This window comes from Cetorhinus maximus, unplaced genomic scaffold, assembly GCF_964194155.1.
Source record: "Cetorhinus maximus unplaced genomic scaffold, sCetMax3.hap1.1 HAP1_SCAFFOLD_1187, whole genome shotgun sequence".
NCBI classification, from domain to species: domain Eukaryota; kingdom Metazoa; phylum Chordata; class Chondrichthyes; order Lamniformes; family Cetorhinidae; genus Cetorhinus; species Cetorhinus maximus.
Genome location: NW_027597129.1, coordinates 71035 through 98885, shown reverse-complemented (window position 1 = coordinate 98885; position 27851 = coordinate 71035). Strand labels below are relative to the sequence as shown.

Here is a 27851-nt window from a genome sequence, read left to right as displayed (position 1 = left end):
GTATCGAGTCACATTCAGGTTCTCGCTCGCAGGAGATCGCGTGAGATTCACAGCAAGTTAAAGGTAAGGATTCAGTTGCTCTGAAGGTTGCTTTATCTAGTTACCATGGTGACATTGTGACCTTTAACCCTATTCATTAACAGCTGAAAGAATGATCCGGAAAGAACTTTGTGTTTAAAACCTTTTTTTTGCTCCATAACCCTGCAGGTTACAGGTTAGTTGAGGTGAATATCCAGATGAGGGTTTCTGCCTCTCTTACTCTTCAGGTAGTGAGTTCCAGACCCCACAATCCTCTGGATGGAAAAGGTTTTCCTCATCTCCCCTCTAATCTTTCCACCAATCACTTTAAATCTATGCCCCCTAGTCACTGATCTCTCTGCTAAGGTAAATAGACCCTTCCCATCCACCCTATCCAGGCCCCTCACAACTTGGTGCATCTCAATCAGATCTCCCCTCAGCCTCCTCTGTTCCAGGGAGAACAATCCCAGCCTATCCAATCTTTCCTCAAAGCTGTCATTTTCCAACATCCTCCACACCCTCTCTGGAATTCCATCCTCTCTGTAATGAGGTGACCAGAACTGCGCACAGTACTATAGTTGTGACCTAACTAATGTTTTATATAGTTCCAGTGTAACCTCCCTGCTCTTATATTCTATGCCTCGGCTAATAAATGAAAGGATTCCATTCGCCTTCTCAGCCACCTTACCAATCTGTCCTGTTACCTTCAGGGATCTGTGGACATTCACTCAAAGGTCTCTCACTTCCTCTACACCTCTCTGTGTTCTCCCATTTATTGTGTGATCCTTTGCCTTGTTTGACCTCTCCAAATACATCACCTCACACTTCTCTGGGTTGAATTCCATTTGCCACTTTTCTGCCCAGCTGACCAGTCCATTGATGTCTTCCTGCAGCCTACAGCTAACCTCCTCACTACCAAATCAGCCAGCTGAGGGAGGGCGGTATGTGGCAATCATTGACCTGATACCATGAGACTTCCTGAGGTCCGGAGCCGATGTTGAGGATTCCCAGGGCAACTCCCTCCCGATTATATACCACTGTGTCACCACCTCTGCTGGGCCTGTCCTGCCAGTGGGACAGGACATACCCAGGGATGGTGATGTCTGGGCATAGCATCCTAACGGAAACATACTTTCCAGACCGTGTCAGGCTGTTGCTTGACTAGTCTGTGGAAAAGCTCTCCCAATTTTGGCGCTAGCCTCCAGATGTTAGTAAGGAGGATATATTTCCAAGTCAGGATGGTGAGTGACTTGGAGGGGAACTTCCAGGCAGTGGTGTTCCCATCTATCTGCTGCCCTTGTCCTAGATGGCAGTGGCCGTGGGTTTGGAAGGTGCTGTCTGAGGAGCCTTGGTGAATTCCTGCAGTGCATCTTGTAGATGGTACACACTGCTGCTACTGTGTGTCGGTGGTGGAGGGAGTGAATGTTTGTGGATGTGGTTCTAATCAAACAGGCTGCTTTGTCCTGGATAGTGTCAAGCTTCTTGAGTGTTGTGGGAGCTGCACTCATCCAGGCAAGTGGAGAGTATTCCATCACACTCCTGACTTGTGCCTTGTAGATGGTGGACAGGCTTTAGGGAGTCAGGAGGTGAGTTACGCTCTGCAGGATTCCCAGCCTCTCACCTGCTCTTTAGCCACAGTATTTATCTGTTTCCTAGAAAGGGAATGTGTGGTGCAGTTTGTTTAGTGATGATGTTATGGTTGAATTCCTGCAGCGTATGTAAACTGTGAGAAATGGGTGTGAGACTTGCAGCCCTGCTAAGTGTATGAGGATGAAGTGAAGCTATGAATGTTGGGCATGAGTTGCGATTGGAGATTGTTGGTCAGTGTGTAAGGCTGATAGAGCAGTTTGGTGGGATATGGCATTTGAAGACCATTCACTGTCCTTGTCCACATGTGTGAGGTCATTGAACCTCTTGCAGTATTGTGTATCCAGCGAATTGGAGCCTTGGACAGGGTGGGGTAAGGGGGAAGGCATTCATTCAAAATGCTGCGTAAGGAAATGCTGACCTACAACTAACCCTGGAATGTAACCTTCAACCTCATCAACTCATGGAAACCCTTAACAAAAACAAAAATACCTGGAAAAACTCAGCAGGTCTGACAGCATCTGCAGAGAGGAACACAGTTAACGTTTCGAGTCCGTGTGACTCTTCAACAGTTCTGTTGAAGACTCATACGGACTCGAAATGTTAACTGTGTTCCTCTCCACTGTGCACTGGCGGGGAGCACGCGGGGATTGCCGTGCTCTGGCAGGGAGCTCTGTGCTCTGGCAGGGAGCGCCGTGCACTGGCCGGAAGCACGTGGGGAGCGCCGTGCACTGGCCGGAAGCGCGTGGGGAGCTCCATGCACTGGCCGGAAGCGCGTGGGGAGCTCCGTGCACTGGCCGGAAGCGCGTGGGGAGCTCCGTGCACTGGCCGGAAGCGCGTGGGGAGCTCCGTGCACTGGCCGGAAGCGCGTGGGGAGATCCGTGCACTGGCCGGAAGCGCGTGGGGAGCGCCGTGCTCTGGCGGGGAGCGACATGTAGTAACTGTTCCTGATTCCTGACTCTGCTACCGGTTGTGTTTCCATGTTTGCTATTTGGGAAAGTACAAGCCTTCTATTGAATCCCTCTGGATTGTCAGCTGAGTTCTACAGTTCAGTGTAAACACCAACTTCTCGAGATTTACAAATCTGTAGTTCTCAGATGCTGAATTAGTGTTCACGTTAACTGGGTAGAGTGGAGTACGTGTTTAGAAAATCGCTAGGAGATGTTATAATCTGGAATAGACTCTGATTGAGAATGATTCTGTAATTAGCATGAAGCTTACATAGTGTTTGAATATCACTTGAAACACTCAATCACCAGGACTGCATCAAGCAAGTTTTCCATTTCTTCTGTATACTGTGCTATTTACAGTGTGTTAGAAGCCTTTCTACCCTGTCCCTGTTCAGTGATCTCCGCTCTGAGGATATTTTGAGGATAAGATCAGGCTCAACTATGACATCCACTGTAGTCAAATAGCCCTTTTGAAACTTGCTGCCAAGATTGGCTGAGGAAGAAATGGGCAGTTGGTTAAGGTGATGGAGGGTGTAAAGGATAAAGAAGAGTCAGTGCTTCTTGTAAAGTTTGTAAAGTCACCCTACTTGCAGGATTCCCTCAACCTGGTCAATTCATGGAAACCCTCAGTGTCTGACAACAAAGTATTTCAAGCTGTGCTCTCTGGCTGTATGGCTGCTGTAACCTTCCTCTAATGTGGCTTTAATTACAGGAGGCTATTGATTCGGGTGCACTCTTTAACTGTAAACTGGCGATGGGCACCATTAGAACCCTTTAAACCATCAAAGCATTGTTTCTGAGCACTTTATAATGTGAAACACTTCTCAATACATCTGGACCAGTGTCCACTGGCATACCACAGGGATCTGTGCTCGGTCCCCTATTATTTGTCATTTATATAAACGACATAGATGACTATGTGGAGGTTAGGATTAGTAAGTTTGCGGATGACACAAAGATTGGCCGGGTGGTTAACAGTGAGGTTGAGTGTCTCGGGCTACAGGAAGATATAGATGGGATGGTCAAATGGGCAGATAAGTGGCAGATGGAATTTAACCCTGAAGAGGTTGGATAGACTTGGGTTGTTTTCATTGGAGCAGAGAAGACTGAGAGGCAACCTGATTGAGGTGTACAAGATTATGAGGGGCATGGACAGGGTGGATAGGGAGCAGCTGTTCCCCTTAGTTGAAGGGTCAGTCACAAGGGGACATAAGTTCAAGGTGAGGGGCAGGAGGTTTAGGGGGGATGTGAGGAAAAACTTTTTTACCCAGAGGGTGGTGGTGGTCTGGAATGCACTGCCTGGGAGGGTGGTGGAGGCGGGTTGCCTCACATCCTTTAAAAAGTACCTGGATGAGCACTTGGCACCTCATAACATTCAAGGCTATGGGCCAAGTGCTGTTAAATGGGATTAGGTAGGTAGGTCAGGTGTTTCTCACGTGTTGGTGCAGACTCGATGGGCTGAAGGGCCTCTTCTGCACTGTGATTCTGTGATTGTTGTAAAGAAGGATGAGGGCCTTGGGAAACCATGATTGATTGATGGTTCCCTCTTGATGTAATTGCTCCTTTCTGTTTGAGTAAACAAACTGGGATCGTGGCATCAGTGGAAAGATGTTTGGATAGTTCTATATTTACTGTTTTAAGGAGATTCTGATGATGACTGTCGTGTTTCACCAAGAAATCAAACTCCATAGATCATTTCATCATCAATACTCTACTGTCCAGGACAAATAATTTCCTCACTTCTCAATTCCGTTTGTCATTGTTGGCCTGCAACAACATCATCACTTTCTGACCAGGAGGGTGACTAAAGGAATCACCCCACATCAAACTAAAAAATAAAAATGTGTGAGTTTGGAATATTACTTCATTTTGATAGTCAACAGTTGAATATCCAGCTGGATCCACCAGGCATGAAGTTTAAATGGAAAATGCTGTAAGGCTGTTCAGGGTCACTTGGGCATGTGTGAGTTTACAACCTGTGAGGACTCTGACACTTGGTTTAATTAATATTTAAATTCACACGGATAGATCTTCGCTGCTTCACATTCTATACTCAATGTTTTGTACCGATGCTGTAAATCCCCAGGATAGATTCTTCTCCTGTTAGAATATCTGGTTAAACAACACAATTGCAGTTTGCATGTCAGGGTATCTCAATATTCAGAGAACGTTAGGAGCAGCTGCCATAGCTCCCATTACCCGGTGTACTGACATTGTATGTGTCTTAGTACAGTGAACATATCCTTTCGAATAGAGCTACATTGTGAATGGGCAACACATTTACTAATCGCTGTGCAGCAGCAGAGAATTCTCACCGCACTGTGACAGAACATATCCCTCACAGTTAACAGAACAGGTCAAACTGGCAGAAATTAGCCAGCCCCGTAATGTAATTGATTCGAGTTGGAAAGTATCTTTTAACAGCTCAATTGCTCCTGAACAGAATATCACAGAAATTGGTTTAGCAATGACTCATCTCTCTTTGTGTCTCTCAGTCTCTCTATTCCTCCTGTGGCTGTTCGAGCTCTTGTGCACACCAATTCTTCCTTCCCCTCTCTCCTCTTTCTACCCCACTTTTTCTTTCTCTCCTCTTTCCTTTTCCTGGTCTTTTGCACTCTCTCTCTCTCTCTCCCTCTCTCTCTCCCTCTCTCTCTCTCCCTCTCTCTCTCACGCTCTCTCCCTCTGTCTCTCTCTCTCTCTCTCCCTCTCTCTCTCACGCTCTCTCCCTCTCCCTCTCCCTCTCCCTCTCTCTCTCTCTCTCTCTCCCTCTCACGCTCTCTCTCTCTCTCTCCCTCTCCCACGCGCTCTCTCTCTCTCTCTCTCTCTCTCTCTCCATAGTGCACTGTCACTCTTGGTGTTATGTTCATCCTCTGTATAATATTCTCTTGTGTTTGTTCTTGTCCTCACTGTTATATCCTTCCTCCAACAATAAGTCTATGGTCAGAGCTACTCGGAAATTTCCACCCAGGCTCCAAACACTCCATCCCATCCATTCCTTTTCGCCACATATTCACTTTGAAACCAAACTTAAGTCCACAGTTCGATAGCGCAGTCTTTCCCAGAACCTCAGTGCAATGGAACACCTCGCCCACAACTCACACAGGCCCAGCAGCAAACATTGTTGGGGTTTAATGGTCAGTTGGCAATGAAAGGCTCCCTTGGAATAATTTGTTGTTCTGTCTGACCCCCTTTTCTCTTGTCCATAAGGATCAGTCAGCAAAGGACAAAGCACTCGCCAGTATGGCGGCCATGTCATCAGCACAGATCATATCAGCGACTGCAATTCAAAACAAACTGGGCATGTCAAATATATCTCGTCCTTTTCCTGTGACAACAGGGGTAGGTAATGGTTTTTTTGTTTGTTTGTTTTATCCGTGTGAGATAAAGTGAGGATGTTGTGCTAATTGTTGTCCCTGTCACTGAGATGCTGCTTTCTGTCCTGTGTGTAAAGGGGCTGCGGTATTTCATGGTGAGATTTTGTTTGTAAAGTGAACTCATTTACCGTGCGAAAGCTGATGGTCCCAGCGCTCACTGAGCAGAGTGAGCCCTTTCTGTGCGAAACGCCCACCAATGGGAAAGGTGAATCAAGCAAGGCTAATGAAAGAAGTTAAAGATTGCTTTAGAGTAAAGGAAGCGGCTTTTAATGTTGCCAGAAAACGTGGGTGAGCCTGAGGAATGGGAGCAACTTAGAACCTAACAAAGGAGGACCAAGAAACTGATAAGGAAGCAGAAAAGAGAATATGGATGCAAACTAGCAAGGAATATAAAGGTGAAGTGTAAAAGCTTCTTTAGGTGTGTGAAGAGGAAAAGATTAGCTAGGATAAATGTGTGTCCATTCCAGGTGGGGACAGGAGAATTTATAGTGTTGGGTTCCTCCAACATGGAACTGAAACCCAACCCTGTATATATTTAAAAACTTTCTCCTTATTACTATTCAAACAATTAAGATTGCTGACCCTCTAGAAATTATCCCCAGCGGTCTCCGGAACAAGAGAATTCCCTGCTCAGTTTTGGGAATGTCACACCTCCTTAAGCCTAAGGAGCTTCTCACAGACCACCTGGAACTGGTCAGACCAATTCCAAAGGGAGCTACAGGAAGGTCACTTACATTCGATAAGCCAACCTTGATAGTGGAGTCCATGGGTCTGTTGAGACAATGGCTTCCCAAACACCAGACCCTCAACATGAATAACACCCCTTTCAACCCATAATGGCTGAGACATTATCAGTCCTGAAACAAAGCCAAATTCCAGACGCTGGATAAACACCTTTTGTTAAAGTCACTGTGGGGAAGGAGGGTTACATGACCCAAGACACTGGCCTTTTGAGCAGGTTAGTATGACCTTTCAGAGCTGTGCAGTCAGTCTGCTGTTTAACATCCAACACAGAAGCAAGCTCTGTCCATGGTGGACCATTGGCCCATCTAACCTGACTCTACTGGAAGATTTCATATCATCACCTACAGAACTGACGGCATCTCTGCATGCCTACCTCATCTTACAACATCAACACCACCTGATAAAGCAAATCTTATAACACTGGCCACCAGTCGGCTGACCATCAAAGGCCTGAGAAAGAATTCCTGACTGGACTCTGTCCCTGAGACTCTGGAACTCACGTGAACCAGCATTCAGTTTTTCTGAGGTCTTTGTATGTAAACCCCCTTTTCTCTATCCCTCCTTTCACTATGGGAACGTGGAGTGGGACATTGTGAACGCTCCTAATCACGGGTTTTGAATGTGTAAAATAAACTAAACTTCTGAGTTAATCCTAACTCAAATTTGCTTTTTTATTCATTTACTGGATGAGGGCTTCGCTGGCTGGCCCAGCATTTATTGCCCATCCCTAGTTGCCCTTGAGAAGGTGGGGGTGAGCTGCCTTCTTGAACCACTGCAGTTCATGTGGTGTAGGTACACCCACAGTGCTGTTAGGGAGTTCCAGGATTTTAACCTAGTGACAGTGAAGGAATGGTGATATATTTCCAAGTCAGGATGGTGAGTGACTTGGAGGGGAACTTCCAGGTGGTGGTGTTCCCATCTATCTGCTGCCCTTGTCCTTCTAGATGGTAGTGGTCGTGGGTTTGGAAGGTGCTGTCTAAGGAGCCTTGGTGAGTTGCTGCAGTGTAGATGGTACACACTATTGCTACTGTGCACCGATGGTGGAGGGAGTGGATGTTTGTGGATGTGGTGCCAATCAAGCGGCTGCTTTGTCCTGGACGGTGTCGAGCTTCTTGAGTGTTGTGGGATCTGCATTCATCCAGGCAAGTGGAGAGTATTCCATCACACTCCTGACTTGTGCCTTGTAGATGGTGGACAGGCTTTGAGGAGTCAGGAGGTGAGTTACTCGCTGCAGAATTCCCAGCCTCTGACCTGCCCTTGTAGCCACAGTATTTATATGGTTCATCCAGTTCCGTCTCTGGTCAATGGTAACCCCCAGGATGTTGATAGTGGGGGATTCAGTGTTGGTAATCCCATTGAATGTCATGGGGCGATGGTTGGATTCTCTCTTGTTGGAGATGGTCATTACCAGGCACTTGTGTGGCGTGAATGTTACTTGCCACTTATCAGCCCAAGCCTGGATATTGTCCAGGTCTTGCTGCATTTGGATATGGACTGCTTCAGTATCTGAGGTTTTGCGAATGGTGCTGAACATTGTGCAATCATCAGCGAAAATCCCCACTTCTGACTTTATGATGGAAGGAAGGTCATTGATGAAGCAGCTGAAGATGGTTGGGCTGAGGACACTACCCTGAGGAACTCCTGCAGTGATGTCCTGGAACTGAGATGATTGACCTCCAACAACCACAACCATCTTCCTTTGTGCTAGGTATGACTCTAACCAGTGGTGAGTTTTCCCCCTGATTCCCATTGACTCCAGTTTTGCTAGGGCTCCTTGATGCCACACTCGGTCAAATGCTGCCTTGATGTCAAGAGCAGTCACTCTCACTTTATCTTGAGATTTCAGCTCTTTTGTCCATGTTTGAACCAAGGCTGTAATGAGGTCAGGAGCTGAGTGGCCCTGGCGGAACCCAAACTGGGCATCAGTGAGCAGGTTATTGCTAAGCAAGTGCCGCTTGATAGCACTGTTGTTTCCATTACTTTAATGATGATGGAGAATAGACTGATGAGGCGATAATTGGCCGGGTTGGATTTGTCCTGCTTTGTGTGTACAGGACATACCTGGGCAATTTTCCACATAGCCGGGTAGATGCCAGTGTTGTAGCTGTACTGGAACAGCTTGGCTAGGGGCGCAGCGAGTTCTGGAGCACAAGTCTTCAGTACTATTGCTGGAATATTGTCAGGGCCCATAGCCTTTGCAGTATCCAGTGCCTTCAGCTTTTTCTTGATATCACGTGGAGTGAATCGAATTGGCTGAAGACTGGCATCTGTGATGTTGGGGACCTCCAGAGGAGGCCGAGATGGATCATCCATCCATTTCCTTCCCTAAAGGACAAATGTGAGAGGTTGGGAAGCGTTGATGTCCAAAGGGACCTGGGTGTCCTTGTTCATAAGTCACTAAAAGCTAGCATGCAGGTGCAGCAAGCAATTAGGAAGGCAAATGGTACGTTGGCCTTTATCACAAGGGGATTTGAGTACAGGAGTAAAGATGTTCAGCAATTGTATAGAGCCTTGGTGAATATTGTGTTTTAGTCTCCATATCCAAGGAAGGATGTACTTGTGGAGGTTTATCAGACTAATCCCTGGGATGGCAGGATTGTCTTATATGGAGAAATTGAGGAAACTGGGCCTGTAATCTCCGGAGTTTCAAAGAATGAGACACGATCTCATTGAAACTTACAAGATTCTTGCAGAGTGTGACAGGGTAGATGTGGATAGGATGTTTCCCCTGGCTGGTGAGTCTAGAACCAGGGACTCAGCCTTAAATGGCCTGTCCCTAATTCTGAGACAGATGAGGAGGAATTTCTTCACTCAGAGGATGGTGAATCTTTGGAATTCTCTACCCCAGAGGGCTGTGGAAGCTCAGTCATTGAGCATCTTCAAGGCAGAAATCGATAGATTTCTGGATACTAATAACATCAAGAGATATGGGGATAGTGGGAAAAATGGCATAGAGATAGATGAGCAGACATAGTCTAACTGAATGGCGGAACAGGCTCGATGGGCTGAATGGCCTACTCCTGTTCCTATGTTCCTGTGTCCTATGTTCCTTTCTGGTAGATCAGGTGTTAAGTTGACACGTGGGACAATGTTCTTTCTTAGCAGAGGTGCAGGGTATAAGAGCAGGGTAATGCTAGAATTGTATAAAACACTGGCTAGGACACAGCTATAGTGCTGTGTACAATTGTGGTCAGCACATGACAGGAAGCATGTGATCAGACTAGAGCGGGTACAGAGCAGATTTACACAAGATGCTACCAGGAATGGAGAATTTTAGCCATGAGGAAAGATTGGATAGGCTGGGGTTGTTTTCTTCAGAACACAGAATACTGAAGGGAGATTCAAGTGGGGTGTATACAATATGTGAGGCCTTGATTGAGTGGATAAGAAGGGCCTATTTCCCTTAGCAGAGAGATCAATAATCAGAAGTGTAGGTTTAAGTAATTAAACATAGAAACTAGGAGCAGGAATAGGCCATTCGGCCCTTCAAGCCTGCTCCGCCATTCATTATGATCATGGCTGATCCTGTATCTCAACGCCGTACTCCCGCTCTCTCCCCATACCCCTTGTCGCCTTTAGAGTCCAGAAATCTATCTATTTCCTTCTTAAATATATTCAGTGACTTGGCCTCCACAGCTTCTGTGGTAGAGAATTCCACAGGTTCACCACCCTCTGAGTGAAGCAGTTTCTCCTCATCTCAGTCCTAAATGGTCTACCCTGTATCCTGAGAGTGTGACCCCTTGTTCTAGACCCCCCCAGCTAGAGGAAACATCATCCCTGCATCCAGTCTGTCCATCCCTGTCAGAATTTTATTCGTTTCAATGAGATCTCCCCTCATTCTTCTAAACTCCAGTGAATACAGACCTAGTCAGCCCAATCTCTCCTCATACGACAATCCTGCCATCCCAGGAATCAGTCTGGTGAACCTTCCCTGCACTCCCTCTATGGCAAGTGTATCCTTTCTTAGATAAACTGCACACAATACTCCAGGTGTGGTCTCACCAAGGGCCTGTACAGCTGCAGTAAGACATCCTCGCTCCTATAATCAAGTCCTCTCGCAATGAAGGCCAACATACCATTTGCCTCCTTAACTGTTTGCTGTACCTGCATGCTTGCTTTCAGTGACTGGTGTACAAGGACACCCAGGTCCCTTTGTACATCAACATTTCCCAATCTATCACCATTTAAATAATACTCTGCCATTCTGTTTTTCCTACCAAAGTGGATAACTTCACACTTATCCACATTATACTGCATCTGCCATGTATTTGCCCACTCACTCAACCTGTCTAAATCGCCTTGAAGCCTCTTAACATCGTCTTCACCGCTCACATTCCCACCAAGTTTCATGTTGTCAGCAAACTTGGAAATATTACAATTGGTTCCCTCATCCAAATCATTGATATATATTGTGAATAGCTGGGGCCCAAGCACTGATCCCTGCAGTACCCCACTAGTCACTGCCTGCCACTCCGAAAAAGACCCATTTATTCCTACTCTCTGTTTCTTGTCTGCTAACCAATTCTCAATCCATGCCAATATATTACCCCCAATCCCAAGTGCTTTATTTTTACACACTAACCTCTTATGTGAGACTTTATCAAAAGATTTCTGAAAATCCAAATACACCACACCCACTGGTTCTCCCTTATCTATTCTGCTGGTTACATCCTCAAAAAATCTCCAGTAGGTTTGTCAAACATGATGTCCCTTCATAAATCCATGTTGACTTTGCCTAATCCTGTTGATATTTTCTAAGTGTCCTGTTATCACATCCTTTACAATCGACTCCAGTATTTTCCCCACTACTGAGGTTAGACTAACTGGTCTGTAATTTGCTGTTTTCTCCCTTGCTCCTTTTTTAAATAGTGGGGTTATATTCGCCACCCTCCAAACTGCCAGGACTGTTCTAGAATCTACAGAATTTTGGAAGATGACAACCAACACATCCACTATTTCACACACACAAACAAACAATGCTGGAAAAACTCAGCAGGTCTGACAGTATCTGTGGAGAGAAAGACAGAGTTAATGTTTCGAGTCCGTATGACGACTCTTCAGAGCATCCACTATTTCCACGGCCACCTCCTTTAGTACCCTGGGATGTAGATTATCGGGCCCTGGGGACTTATTGGCTTTCAGTCCCATTAATTTCTCCAGCACTGTTGTTTTAGTAATACTAATTTCCTTCAATTCCTCCTTCTCACTAGACCCTTGGTTCCCTAGTATTTCTGGGAAGTTATTTGTGTCTTCCTCTGTGAAGACAGGACTAAAGTAGTTGTTTAATTGCTCTGTCATTTCCTTGTTCTCTATTATAAATTCTCCTGTTTCAGACTGTAAGGGACCTACATTTGTCTTCACTAATCTTTTTTCTTTTTACATATTTATAGAAGCTTTTACAGTCCGCTTTTCTGTTCCTTGCAAGTTTACTCTCATACTCTATTTTTATCCTCTTAATCAATCTCTTGGTCCTCCTTTGCTGAATTCTAAACTGCTCCCAATCCTCAGGCTTGTTACTTTTTGTAGCAACTTTCTATGACTCCGCTTTCGATCTAATACTATCCTTAATTTCTTCTGTTAGTCATGGTTGGGCTGCTTTTCCTGTTGTGTTTTTGTGCCAGAAAGGAATGTATTACTGCTGCAATGCATACATTCATTCCTTAAATTTTTAGCCATTGCCTATCCACCATCATGCCTTTCAATGAAGTTCCCCAATCTATCTTAACCAATTCAAGCCTCATACCTTTGTAGTTTCCTTTGTTGAGATTTAGGACCCTAGTTTTGGATCGGACTACTTCACTTTATATCCTAATGCAGAATTCTATCACGTTATGGTCACTCTTCCCTAAAGGACCTCGCACAACAAGGTTATTAATTAACCTCTTCTCATTGCACAATACCAAATATAGGATAGCCTGTTCCCTGGTCAGTTCCTCAATGTACTGATCTAAACAAACCACCTCTTGTATGCTCCAGGAATTCATCTGCCGCAGTATTATTGCTCAATCTATATGTAGATTAAAGACACCCATGTAGCACCCTTGTTACAAGCATCTCTAATTTCCTGTTTAAAGCCACCCCCTACCTTACCACTACTGACAAATTAGAGGGGAAATTGAGAAATTTTTCCACCCCGAGGGTGGTAAGGGGCCTGGGACTCGCTGTCTGGGCGCAGAGGCAGAAACACTCATCAGATTTTAAAGAAAGCTTGGATGTGCACTTGCAGTGCTGTAACGTACAGGATTAGGCTGCACAAACCAGCTGAATAGCCACCTCCTGTGCTGTAAATTCCCTGTTTCTATATTTCAGAGCATGTGCTGACTGTAGCCAGTCCTTCCAGCGCCAGCTAAATTAGGAATGTGTTTCCCTTCACTGCCTCTTGCATCTCCCAGTCTAATATAATTGCAGCAAGTGTCAGCCCTGAGATACACCCCTGTGATGTGCCCAATGCATCAAACTGTTTGTAGCTGTGATTGCTGATAATTTTGGGAATGTCTAGCTTGGGGTTTTATTAGAAATAACCCTTCCCACCTCCATTCCCTACCCCGCATCTTCCCACCATCTATCCTATTCACACTCAAAGTCCCAGACAGTAAATGGAAATTACTAGCTGCTTCAGATCTGAGAGTACAGTCTAACGCCTACTTTTAATGGTCACTCTTAAACCCCAAAGTGCACTTTACTGTAGGATTAAAAAATAAACCAGCTTGCACTCTGGAGCCTCCTGATCTTTATAACTTGCACATTAGTGCTGCGATAATTAGGCTGACTGCAACACTTGGCTTTAACCTGTGTATACTGAGGTTACTTTACTCAAATCTTTAGTTTTTAGAAAGCTTCCATTCTGGTGCCATAGGGACCCCAAAGGTTGGTTTTGTGACCCACGGGCTGGTCCAGAACTTCTTACAATCTCAATCGTTCAGCCAGTGGGTAGATGCTGACTGAGGCTGTGGCAAGTTAGCCTACTTTAAGTTAAATTAAATACAAACAGGGTAAATTATTTCATTCATATCTTCAAAAATCTGGCTTTGTTATAATCTTGCTATTCGTATATTTCCTGCTTCCCTGGATTAAGATTTACCAGCTGTAAGCAACTCTCCTACACAACCCAAACAAACCTGTACTTAAAAACAGAAAATGCTGGAAAAACTCAGCAGGTCTGACAGCATCTGTAGAGAGAGAAACAGAGTTAATGTTTCCAGTCCATATGACCCTTCTTCAGAGCTACAGAGAAGTAGAAATGTTGGCTACACTTCATTCACTTTAGTGTTTGAAATGTTACTGAGAATTAGGTTGAAACGGTCAGTAGGCCTGGGTTAATATTTCCCTAAATCCGCATCTGACTCTTTCTCAATACTATATATTGGCAGTGCTGACGTTTCTTGAGTTTCTTTCACAAACCCGGCTCTGAGTGAGAGTTCAGCCTCTCTGTTTCCCCTGTATTGGGTTGAACAGCTTTATCACAATTGGTCTTTAACTGGGCCATTTCTCTTTGTTAATTAACACAGTCGGATAAACCTTCAGTGCCTGGCTGTTGAGCAGGGAGAGGGAGGCTTTGATTTGTGCTGCAGTAACAGAAGGTGGATCTGTAAGGTGTGTCCGATCTCCTCACCAGATGTTCCTGACTGCGTTCCACCCAGGCGAGGAAATCTACCCATGTCGCGCTTTTGCTTATGACCAGACTAGTTGGCATTCTCTTTCAATTTGCTTTCAACCCCAGAAATGACCCTGTAGTGGGGTAGAGCTGATATGGAGACTTGGTGAATGTTTCCTTCTATTTATATCTTTATCTGTTTGTTCTCTTTCCACAGACTCCCGAGTTCTTTCAGTTTTGGCCAGGTGCTGTAACTTCGGAGGAAGCAAGCCCCTCACAAGAGTAGGTGCAGTTCTAGAGAGCAGAGAGTGTTGGAAGGGCCACATTCACAATTATACAACAACTTTATAAATACAGTTCAAAGTTCAGAAAGTTTAGGTTTGCTACCTGAACCCTGACACTGGACACAGCCTGAAATTCACTCACCGCTTTGGTCCTTTTTAATGCAGGCTTTTCCCCAGTTTAGTCTTTGCTGGGAGGGTTCTGTATGGCTCTTAAACTGTTTCTCCTACACCTTTTCTCCCTGCCTTCCTCGAAGGTGCTGACTTTCACTGGGGTACACTTCAGTTGTCAAACATGCTCTGAAACCTTATCCAGTGACCTTCTGCAGCAAACTTGGATAGATTATTTAAAAGTGGAGCATCTAGTCCTCACCAATACCCCTGCATGTGTTTCCTAGCAGGAGTGACAGAGTGCTGATTCGAAGCAGCCTGACATTTCCCTCCTCTAAACCAGAGGCACCAAAGCCCATGAGCAGTAACACAAATTCTGTACCATCTGAGTGCAGCCCAGACCAAGGATGAAACTTATATGCCTCAACCCCTAGTCAGGTTATTATTGTAGCAAATGACACCACCTGCAGATTAGATTGAATGGTTCCAGTGCAGAGGAGGTTATTTGGCTTGTTATGTCTGTGCCAGCTCTCTACAAGAGCCTCTCAGCCAGTCTCACTACCCTGTCCTTTCCCAGTGGCCCTGAAAATGTTCCCTCTTCAGATGCTTAATCAATTCCTCCTTGAAAGCCTCGATTGAAGCTGCCTCCACAACAATCTCAGGCAGCATTCCAGACCCTAACCACTCACTGAGTGAGGACGCTTTTCCTGAAGTCGTCATTGGTTCTTTTGCCAACCACCTTAAATCTGCCCCCTCCACTTGTTGACACTTCTACCAATAGGAACAGTTTCCATTGGTTTCTCCCTGTCTACTCTGTCCAGACCCCTCATGATTTTGAACACCCCTATCAAATCTCCTCTCAAACTTCTCTCCTCTCAGGAGAACAATCCCCAGCTTCTCCAATCGATCCATGGAACTGAAGTTCCTCAACCCTGGAACCATTCTCATGATCCTTTTCTGCACCCTCTCTAAACTCTTCACATCCTTCCTGAAGTGCAGTGCCCAGAACTAGCTGCAATGCTCCAGTTGAGGCCAAATCAGTGTTTTATTAAGGTTTATCATATTTACCTTGCTTTTATGACCCTATTTATAAAGCCCAGGATCCCATATACCTTTGTAACCATGTCCTCAGCCTGCCCTCACATCGTCAATGATTTGTGCACATATATCCCATGGGGAATATTTTCCCCCCCATTGAAGGGGGATGTGCGGGAGTGGGAGCGGGAGCGGGCGCCAGTGGCCGGCCTTCCGATTGGTGCCCCTGATTCAGGGCACGCCACCATTTTACGTGGGCGGGCCAATTAAGGCCCGCCCAGCGTGATATCCACCAGGCCGCGCTATGCGCTCCCTGTGCGGGCGGGGGGGTGGGGGGGAGATTCCTCTTTCACACACGCGCGTGACAGAGCACTCTTGTCTCCCTGAGGCTAAGTGCTGCCTCAGGGAGATCAGCTCCGGTTCAAATGTTGACAGAAAGGTAATAAAAAAAATAATTCCCTGACATCCCCCCGTGTGACACTGTCACATGGTTTAGGACATGTCCTTAACTTTTATTTAAACATTTGATAAATATTTAAAAGCCCTCATGAAACCCCATCCCGCCCGTGGATGAGGTTTGATGCTTTTTCTGAAGCCCACCAGCGCTCCCGGCCTGACCGCCAGCCCGAAGGCTGGACAGGCAGGTCCATTCATCAAGTTAATTCGTTTTTTAATGGTCTTAATAGGGCCGTTGACAGTTCGGCGGGTACACAGCTGATTCAGTCTAAATGACGCGGGGTGGGTGATGTTGGGACTCACACCCGACATGTCCCCGTGTCATGTGATGTGTTGGCGACTGGGCCCCGCCCCCGCATGTATTTCCGGAATGTCTCCTTCGTTCTTGTACCCACTACAGAATTGTATCCTTGAGTTTATATTGCCTCTCCTCATTTTTCCTCCCAAAATGTATCACCTCACACTGGCGTACATTAGATTTAATCGGTCACACGTCTGGCCCTCTTTGTGTGCTCTTGCAGTCTCTCGCTATCCTCCTCACGGTTTACAATACTTCCAAGTATTTTTGTGACCTGCAAATTTTGAACTTGTGCCCTGTACACCCAAATCCACATCGTCAATATAGATCATGAAAAGCACCAGCCCCTGGGAAATCCCACTGTCTACCTCCCTCCCCCCTGCCTGAGAACCAAGTGTTTAAACCACCGCACTCTGCTTCCTGGTTGTTGAGCCAACTTTGTACACACGCTGCCTTTTATTCCAGTTCCAACTCCACTGGCAAACCCAAGAGGTGACATTTTATCAAATGACTTTTGGACCCCCTGTTATCTTGTCAAAACTCAAGTTAGCTAAACACAATATAGAATCATAAACTGGTTATTCACCTGGAATAAACCTGGGCTGCCTTTCCTTAATTAATCCACACTTGTGCAAGTGACTGTTAATTTTGTCCCAAAATGATCTTTTCGAAAAGCTTTCCCACCACTAAATTTAAACTGACTGACGGGTAATTACTCAGTTTATCCTTACAGCCTTTTTTTTGAACGAGGGTGTAACATTTGCAATTCTCCAGTCCTCTGACACTACATCCATATCTAAGAGGATCGGAAGATTATGCTCAGTGCCTCTGTGATTTCCACACTTACTTCCTTCAGCAATCTCGGATGCATCCAGTGTGCTCCAGACGGCTTAAGACCAGCCTTTTCAGTGCCTCCACTTCATCAATTTTTAGTCCATCCAGCATCTCAACTACCTCCTCTTTCACTATGACTTTTCTTTGGTAAAGAAAGGTGCAAAGTCTTCATTTAGTACAAAATACTGTGGATGCTGGAAATCTGAAATAAAAACAGAAACTGCTGAGAATAGTCAATGGGTCAGGCAGCGTCTGTGGAGAGAAACAAGAGTTAGTGTTTTGGGTCAATGACCTTTAGTGTTCATGCAGAACCTCAGTAATGCTTCCTATCTCTATCCAGATCCCCTGAGCAGTCAGCCCTACCCCACCTTCCCAACCCTTTTACTATTTCTCTGCCTGTAGAAGACCTTTGGATTCCATTTTATGTTATATGCCGTCACAGCGGGGGTGGGGCTGGAAAATGGCCGGACCAGAAAATTCCGCTGGTGGGAGGGACCATAAAATTCTGCCCGGTCTCTCTGCCTCTCACGTTTCATTTTCACTTCCCCTCTGAACTTTTTATATTCAGTCTGGTTCCCGCATGCATCATCGACCTGGCCTCTGTCGTACATGCCCATTCTCTGTTTCATCTTACCCTCTATCTGCTTCATCATCCAGGGAGCTCCGGATTTTTTGGCTTTACCTTTTCCCCCTCATTCGTTTTCCCCCTCAGCCATTTCCTTTGTAAAGGTGGCCCATTGATCTGTTAGCGTTCTGCCTCCCATCTTTGATTCCAATTTACCTCGGACAGATCTCTTCTTACCCCACTGAAATTGGCTCACCTTGAATGAAATATTTTTATTTGAGATTGCTCCTTATCCTTCTCCACAGCTAACCTAAACTTCTAATACAATGATCATTGTTTCCCTACTGATACTCGATTCCCTTCCTCATTCCCAGAACCAGAGCAATCCCTCTCCACTGGATGGGTCCGAAACATACTGTTTAAGAAAATTCTCCTGGACACATTTCAGAAACCCTCTTTGCCCACCACCCCTGCCTTTACTGTATGGCTATCGCAGTCTATATTATCAGTGTATATTTTGCACCTCTCTTTAATTTCCCTGAAAATTTGCTGCACTATATCTTTCCCAGTAGTTGGAGACTTATAGAATACACCCAGTGGTATAATGGTAGTTCCTATTGTTTCTTAGCTCTAACCTAATAGATTCTGCCCTTGACCTCTCCAGGACACCCCCTCTCTCCAGCATTGTAATATTCTCTTTAATCAATACCTCCATCCTCCCCCTTTCTTCCCTTCCCTATCGTTTCTGAACATCTTGTATCCAGGAATATTTAGAACCCAGTTCTGCCCTTCTTTGAGCCAAGTCTCCATTATCCCTACAACACCTTATTCCCAAATGGATAGTTGCACTTGCAGTTTCCCAACCTTGTATGCTTTTCACTTCATACTTTTACATACATGCACTGGAAACTTAATTTATACCTTATTGCATTCCACCTTGCTCTGGCCCCACCTAATTCCTACCGTTTCTTACTCTAGAGCCCTTTGCGCACCTTCTTTAAGTAAATAGGTTGCACAGATTTAACATCAAACTGCTAAGGCTCAAAGCACTGGCTCACAGTGGGATGGGCTTGTATTTGGTCAGTTTTTCACTTGGTTTTTGATTGATGTTGTGTTTGTTGGGGGGCACTGACCAGAACCCTGTTCCAAAAGGAGAGTCCTGCCCTTGTGTCTCCTGCTGACTGACTGTAGGAGGGATTTTAGCTGCAGGAGTTACATCAAAGAGCTTTAGTAAAACTCCTGTTTCCTAGTGAGTGGTTGTCCAGGGAATAAGGGCCATGGATGTTCGGAGTGACTGACTTTTGTTGTTTTCACAGGAAGCAGATGCTGGGTTGAGGGACACTGTTGTTGTCATTGTTTTTTTTTTAATGAACATCTTTACCTTGCAGTGTGAAACCTTTTATCCAACAATCATTTGCTGTTCAGCCAAGTGTAGGCCTTGCTCCAGTCTTGGGTAAGAAAGTTTAACTTGGTGTAAGCTGTCTTAATTTGCTGTTGGCATTGTGCAGTGTTCTTGATAGACAATGGTGGGTTGGTGTTGGCACTGTGCAGTGTTCTTGATAGACACAGGGTGGGTTGGTGTTGGCGTTGTGCAGTGCTCTTGCTGTGCATTAACATTTCCTGCATGTTTGGCTGATTGACCTGAGGCAAACTGTCAGATCTATCCAGTCTTTGGCTCAGATAAACTAACTTGGTACATCATCCTAATTGCTTTTGTTGAAAAGTTCATGGTGAGGTGGTAGATCGCGGCTAACAAAGACTGGCTACCAAAATGTAATAGATGAGTTTCTGAAGGAGGGTGTGATACTGAGCACTGATGGTAAAGCTACCTGAGACGTGAATGAATAAATTTGAAGCTGTAATTCTCCCTCCCAGGATATGATGCTGCTTCCGTTGGCCTCTCGCCAGCCAATTCCCACCCAGCCTGGCAGGGTCGCTGTATTGGAACGCCAAAGATCAGACTTGTGGAATTCTCAGCTTTCAAGGAACAGCAAAGGGACCCGGAAAGCGTAAGTACGATCGGCCAGTGGAGTTGTGGTTGGACTTTCAACTTAGAAAATTGGGGTCATTGAGTTTTGCGGTAACGATGGAATTAGTGTTGCAACAGTTACTATGGCAACACCCATGCTTGATAGGTGCAGTCATGCATTTTTCATACATAAGATGATGAGAAATAAGAGCAGCAGTAGGCTTTTCAGCCCCTCAAGCCTGCTCTGCCGTTCAATGAGATTATAGCTGATCTGATCCGACCTGGACTCCACTTTCCTGCCTGTCCCCAAGAACATTCAACTCCCTTTTTGATCAAAACTCTGTCTGAATCAGCCTTGAATATATTTAATGACCCAGCCTCCATTGCGCCCTGGGGAAGAGAATTCCACAGATTAACAAACCTCTGAGAGAAGAAATTCCTCATCATCTCCAACTTGAGAGACCCCTTATTCTGAAGCTGTGCCCCCTAGTTCTAGATTCCCCCACAGGGGGAACATCCTCCCAGTATCGACCCTGTTAAGCCCCTTCAGAATCTTCTGTTCCAATAAGATCACACCTCATTCTTCTAAACTCCAATGAGTATAAGTCCAACCTGCTCAACCTTTCCTCATAAGACAGCCTCTTCATCCCAGGAATCGGCCTAGTGAATCTTCTCTGAACTTCATCCATTGCAGGTATATCCCTCCTTAAGAAAGGTGGCCAAAACTGCATACAGGACTCTAGATGTGGCACAGTTGTAACAAGTCTTCCCTACTTTTATACTCCAAGGGACATAAAGGTTAGGAATAAGAAAAAAAGAGAAGCTTCAGGCAGATACCGAGGGCTCAATACGGCCGAGTCCCTGGAGGATATAAACAGTGCAGGGGGAACTTAAAAAGGAAATTAAGAAAGCTAAGAGAGAGCATGAGAAAGTATTGGTGGATAAAATAAAGGAAAACACAAAGGGTTTTTTTTAAATATATAAAGAGCAAGAGAATAACTAGGGAAAGAGTAGGGCCAATTAGGGACCATAGAGATAATGTGTGTGTGGACCTGGAAGATGTGGGTACAGTCCTCAATGAATACTTTGCGTTGGTCTTCACAATAGAAAAGGACGACACAGGTATAGACATCAGGGTGGAGGACTGTGAAATATTAGAGGAAATTAACATAGAGAGAGAGGAGGTACTAGCGGGTTTAGCAGCCTTAAAAGTGGATAAACCTGCAGGCCCGGATGAGATGTATCCCAGGTTGTTGAGGGAGGCAAGGGAAGAGATATCAGGGGCCCTGGCAGTAATTTTCAAATCCTCTCTGGCCACAGGTGAGGTGCCAGAGGACTGGAGGACTGCTAACATTGTCCCATTATTAAAAAAGGGAGGAAGGGATATACCAGGAAATTACAGGCCAGTCAGTCTAACCTTGGTGGATACGGTATGATTGTGAGGAGCTGAGCAGCTACTGCGTGATAGTGAGAGGCTGAGCAGATACTGTATGACTGTGAGGGGTTGAGCAGATACAGTGTTATAATGAGGGTTTGGGCAAACATCGCATCATATTGAGGGGCTGAGCAGATACACTGTGATAATGAGGGGCTGAGCAGATACACTGTGATAATGAGAAGTTGAGCAGACACACTGTGATAATGAGGAGTTGAGCAGATACACTGATACTGAGGAGTTGAGCAGATACACTGTGATAATGAGGAGTTGAGCAGATACACTGTGATAATGAGGAGTTGAGCAGATACACTGTGATAATGAGGAGTTGAGCAGATACACTGTGATAATGAGGAGTTGAGCAGATACACTGTGATAATGAGGAGTTGAGCAGATACACTGTGATAATGAGGAGTTGAGCAGATACACTGTGATAATGAGGAGTTGAGCAGATACACTGTGATAATGAGGAGTTGAGCAGATACATTGTGGTAATGAGGAGTTGAGCAGATACATTGTGATAATGAGGAGTTGAGCAGATACACTGTGATAATGAGGAGTTGAGCAGATACACTGTGATAATGAGGAGTTGAGCAGATACACTGTGATAATGAGGAGTTGAGCAGATACACTGTGATAATGAGGAGTTGAGCAGATACACTGTGATAATGAGGAGTTGAGCAGATACACTGTGATAATGAGGAGTTGAGCAGATACACTGTGATAATGAGGGGCTGAGCAGATACACTGTGATAATGAGGAGTTGAGCAGATACACTGTGATAATGAGGAGTTGAGCAGATACACTGTGATAATGAGGAGTTGAGCAGATACACTGTGATAATGAGGGGCTGAGCAGATACACTGTGATAATGAGAAGTTGAGCAGACACACTGTGATAATGAGGAGTTGAGCAGATACACTGATACTGAGGAGTTGAGCAGATACACTGTGATAATGAGGAGTTGAGCAGATACACTGTGATAATGAGGAGTTGAGCAGATACACTGTGATAATGAGGAGTTGAGCAGATACACTGTGATAATGAGGAGTTGAGCAGATACACTGTGATAATGAGGAGTTGAGCAGATACACTGTGATAATGAGGAGTTGAGCAGATACATTGTGATAATGAGGAGTTGAGCAGATACACTGTGATAATGAGGAGTTGAGCAGATACATTGTGGTAATGAGGAGTTGAGCAGATACATTGTGATAATGAGGAGTTGAGCAGATACACTGTGATAATGAGGAGTTGAGCAGATACACTGTGATAATGAGGAGTTGAGCAGATACACTGTGATAATGAGGAGTTGAGCAGATACACTGTGATAATGAGGAGTTGAGCAGATACACTGTGATAATGAGGAGTTGAGCAGATACACTGTGATAATGAGGGGCTGAGCAGATACACTGTGATAATGAGGAGTTGAGCAGATACATTGTGATAATGAGGAGTTGAGCAGATACACTGTGATAATGAGGAGTTGAGCAGATACACTGTGATAATGAGGAGTTGAGCAGATACATTGTGGTAATGAGGAGTTGAGCAGATACACTGTGATAATGAGGGGCTGAGCAGATACACTGTGATAATGAGGAGTTGAGCAGATACACTGTGATAATGAGGAGTTGAGCAGATACACTGTGATAATGAGGAGTTGAGCAGATACACTGTGATAATGAGGAGTTGAGCAGATACACTGTGATAATGAGGAGTTGAGCAGATACACTGTGATAATGAGGAGTTGAGCAGATACACTGTGATAATGAGGAGTTGAGCAGATACATTGTGGTAATGAGGAGTTGAGCAGATACATTGTGATAATGAGGAGTTGAGCAGATACACTGTGATAATGAGGAGTTGAGCAGATACACTGTGATAATGAGGAGTTGAGCAGATACACTGTGATAATGAGGAGTTGAGCAGATACACTGTGATAATGAGGAGTTGAGCAGATACACTGTGATAATGAGGAGTTGAGCAGATACACTGTGATAATGAGGGGCTGAGCAGATACACTGTGATAATGAGGAGTTGAGCAGATACACTGTGATAATGAGGAGTTGAGCAGATACACTGTGATAATGAGGAGTTGAGCAGATACACTGTGATAATGAGGAGTTGAGCAGATACACTGTGGTAATGAGGAGTTGAGCAGATACACTGTGATAATGAGGAGTTGAGCAGATACACTGTGATAATGAGGAGTTGAGCAGATACACTGTGGTAATGAGGAGTTGAGCAGATACACTGTGATAATGAGGAGTTGAGCAGATACACTGTGATAATGAGGAGTTGAGCAGATACACTGTGATAATGAGGAGTTGAGCAGATACACTGTGATAATGAGGAGTTGAGCAGATACACTGTGATAATGAGGAGTTGAGCAGATACACTGTGATAATGAGGAGTTGAGCAGATACACTGTGATAATGAGGAATTGAGCAGATACACTGTGATAATGAGGAGTTGAGCAGATACACTGTGATAATGAGGAGTTGAGCAGATACACTGTGATAATGAGGGGCTGAGCAGATACACTGTGATAATGAGGAGTTGAGCAGATACACTGTGATAATGAGGGGCTGAGCAGATACACTGTGATAATGAGGAGTTGAGCAGATACACTGTGATAATGAGGGGCTGAGCAGATACACTGTGATAGCTTCCAGGGCAATGGGCCAAGTGCTGGAAAATGGGATTAGTGCAGTCAGATCTTTGTTGACCGGCACGGACATGATGGGCTGAATGGCCTCTCGTGCTGTAAGCGTCTGAGTCTATAAGACCGGAAATTCCTGCCCAAAGTGAACCTTTAGCCAGTCCATCAAATTTTCCATCTCACCTGTGACGATTTCAGGAAACCCCCCTCCCCTTAGCGGGATTTTACTGCCCTGTCACTGTGGAGGTGCGACTGTAAAATGCTGGGAGCCATTCAAAGTCTACTGACTTCAGTGGAATCATAAAACCCCACTGGTGTAAAATCCCACCCCTTGGCTCTGTGTTTCTCTTTGCCAAGGCTGCCGAGTTTTTCTATCATTTATCTGTTTTTTATTTCTCCTCTTGGACGGGTATTTTGGGATATTCTGAGGGTAATCTGCTAGATTCTGTTTCTGGGGCAGCCCATAGTCTCCCTTTGTTTGGAATGATTAACTGGACAAGGCTGTTTACTCCCTAGTTGTGTCCCAGTTTCTAACTGAAATTTATCACTTGGAATGTTCAAACACTTGCAATTTTTGATCTTCCTTTGCAGTACAATAAACATCTCTTTGTCCACATCGGCCAGTCCAGCCCATCCTACAACGAGGCACTACTCGAATCAGTCGACATTCGCCAAATCTATGATAAGTTTCCAGAGAAGAAAGGTGGACTGAAGGAGCTGTTTGAGAAAGGACCATCTAACACTTTCTTCCTTGTAAAATTCTGGGTCAGTAAAAATGATCAGGAAGACATGTGCTGATATCAGTGTGCTTACTTCAATCAAAATAACATTGTAAAAACTGAGCTTTTACAGAGGCATTTGAGTTTGCATGAGGTGTGGGAAATTGGCAGGGAAACTGTTTCATAAATCAGTGACCACAGGGAACTCCGGCCAGAGAGAAAAAAACAAATGAAAAACGTCCAGAGTGAATCAAACCAGAGAAGGAGGAATGTGTTTAGTTTACACTTCAAACTGACCAAACTTTACTTTTTATGTTTTTAATTGTAGGCTGATCTTAGCATTAATATCCAAGATGAAGCAGGCATGTTCTATGGAGTCACCAGCCAGTATGAAAGCACTGAGAATATGACCATCACCTGCTCCTCTAAGGTCTGCTCTTTTGGAAAACAGGTCGTAGAAAAAGTTGAAGTAAGTCCTCATTTCCTTAGTTTGGCACTTTCCAGGTAGCAGTGTTAGTGTCTCGCGTTTGTGTGGTTTTTGTGCAGTTCATGGCCCTAATCTACCCGGTGAACGCTCTGTGACAGGCCACTAATCTCCCTTTGGGACACACCTGGACACTACCCCATGTGGTCAGAGCTACCTGTAACCAGTGTCACCGGGTGGAACGCAGGGTGCAGGTGTAGACCTGATATCTGCAGCTCTGTAGAAGGAAAATCCGATTGTAAGTTCAGTCCTACCTCCCAGAGATGTTGTTTTCCATGTTATATGGTTGGGGGAGGAAAGTTTTCCCGACATTTTTAACTGACATTATCCTGTTGGGTCTATTGCTGTTTTGTATTTTCTGTTTTCTCCCCTTGTTTTCCTCTAAGCTAGAAAATCTTGCTGTTGTCTGTTGGGGATGTGAGTGGCCATTCTTCAGCGCTCATCCTCTTCAATTTCCAGGTCCTTGTCAAAAACTGCCTTTATATTCCTCTGTCAGACAGAATATGCCCGATTTGAGAATGGCCACTTTCTATACCGAATCCATCGATCTCCAATGTGTGAATACCTGATAAACTTTATCCACAAATTAAAGCAACTCCCGGAGAAGTACATGATGAATAGTGTCTTGGAGAATTTCACCATTCTGCAGGTATTGTTGCTGAGAATTATTGAAATTTAAGTAGAGAAGAAGTTTATTTAATTATTGTATGTTTGCCACTGTCGGTCTCTCACTGGAGTCATCTACAGTTACCTGCTTTTCTCCATAAGCTTGAATCTTTTTTCTCTATTTCAATATTTATTAAACTCTATTAAGCATTGTGAATTAATTAGCTTCAATGGCCATTTGTAATAATATATTACATAATTTGAATAGTCCTTTATCTGAACTTTTTATGCCTTTTATTACTAGTCCTAAATATATCTGCACTTGATATGATTTCATTCACCAGTAGGAATAACATTTCAGTTTGCTTTCTAAACTTTGAATTCTTAACTATTCTATTAACTTCCCTGCTCCAGTTGTATTGCCCCTGGATCTTCAGGTACCACAACTTCCCAACGTCTGTAGGACCCCAGTGAATCTACACTCCACCTTTTCTAAAACTCCATTAGCCTTTCTGGAACACAGTTCAAAGCTGCACACAGTATTCGCGTTAACCAATATCTTCCACACGTTCACTATCACCTCAATGTTTCACTATTCAGCCTAGAATCCTGGAGTCTGACTGAGCCTTTTTTCCACTTCTGATTCTGCTTTTATAGATCTGTGCTGCCTGACCTGTCCGCTGTCTGCCTGACCTGTCCGCTGTCTGCCTGACCTGTCCGCTGTCTGCCTGACCTGTCCGCTGTCTGCCTGACCTGTCCGCTGCCTGCCTGACCTGTCCGCTGTCTGTGCTGTGCACCCCATCGCTGACTTGTTCACTATCTGTTTCTCACTCTGTTTTACTCCATAGTTCAGTATCCTGTGGTTCTCACTGTCTGTACCTCACTGTTCAGTATCTATTTGAATTATTATCCTGGCATTCTTCAATCTTTTCCAGGTGGTAACCAACAGAGACACACAAGAACTGCTCTTGTGTGTTGCTTACGTCTTTGAAGTCTCAACCAGTGAACATGGAGCTCAGCATCACATCTATAGGCTCGTGAAGGATTAGATCAAAGCCTTGCTCTTTAAATTTGGACGTTACCATCTAGGAGGAGAGTCTGGATCGGTTTGTGGTGCTAACTTTTCCCAATGCACCATTCTGAAATTTCACTCGCTACAAACCCAACCAGGCCTCCTCAGTGAGGCTAGATTTCTGTACAATACAAAAAAATCTAGAGGCCGGGTTTGCAATGACAGCGACTGTATCAAGGTTCTCTCGAGGGCTACCCAATGTTTCAGTGAAAATGACAACGTGTTTGGCTTTAACCAAATCATAACCTCAATTTAACTGGGCTGAGGGAGGAGCCCAGGAGCTACGTATTTGTATTACACCTCAAGGTCACTCAGGTCATTCGGCATTTGTTATTGGTAAATGTTCCCTTTTATCTTCATTGCTGATTAGAAATGATATCACCAGTTAAAACAAACTTTGAGATAAAATTGGAAGAGAGAATTACTGAACCTACTAATGCAGAAGATTAAGTAGTCATTCACCCTTTTGAAATGGCTAAAGTGTGCGTGGCCCTGACTTATCCACACTCACATGCTGGTGTGGAAACGGTAAATAAATCATCTGAAAGTGATCTTTCCAAGCTGCATTAGCCTCATACATCTACAGCCAGCCACCTCCCTACCTGTGCACAGGGGGGCCTATTGCTTCTGCAGATATAAATATGCTGTGATAATTATTGTAATGGTCGCAGAATGCCCTTAGCGCTTTGAGCACTCTGGCCAGGTTAGAGAAGTGTGGGGGTGGGGGTGTGTGCGCAGGCGTGTGTGTGAGCGTGTGTGCATGTGTGTGTAGGTGTGTGTGTGTGTGTGGGCGTGTGTGCACGTGCGCAGGCATGTGTGTGTACCTGGATGATGGCCATAGGCATCACAGTGACGGGCTCTTCAGTTACTTAGACAGAGAAATAGTTTAAAGCAGAAAGGGAGCTGCACTGGGGAGTGACAAATGTTTACTTTATTCACACAAGCTGTGAACCAGGAGATGTTTTGTTCATTCTGTTTATGTTTTCAGATTCTGAGAAATATCTCCTAGATATTCTAGAGGTTCAGTTACAATGAAAGACTCAGCCAGTGCTTGGAG

The 27851-nt window shown here is 44.8% G+C and overlaps 1 protein-coding gene across 1 annotated transcript; it reads left to right on the top strand.

Moving 5' to 3' along the window:
* On the top strand, positions 1-27345 carry LOC144675835 (transcriptional enhancer factor TEF-1-like; the record flags this gene model as incomplete). The annotated part of the gene is made up of 9 exons (XM_078536407.1): positions 1-63; positions 5763-5894; positions 14485-14549; positions 19236-19300; positions 19723-19856; positions 24505-24678; positions 24961-25101; positions 25613-25765; positions 26658-27345. Coding segments are annotated over 9 exons (1041 nt in total), but the record flags the coding sequence as incomplete, so codon positions are not given.
* Positions 27346-27851: the final 506 nt, after the last annotated feature.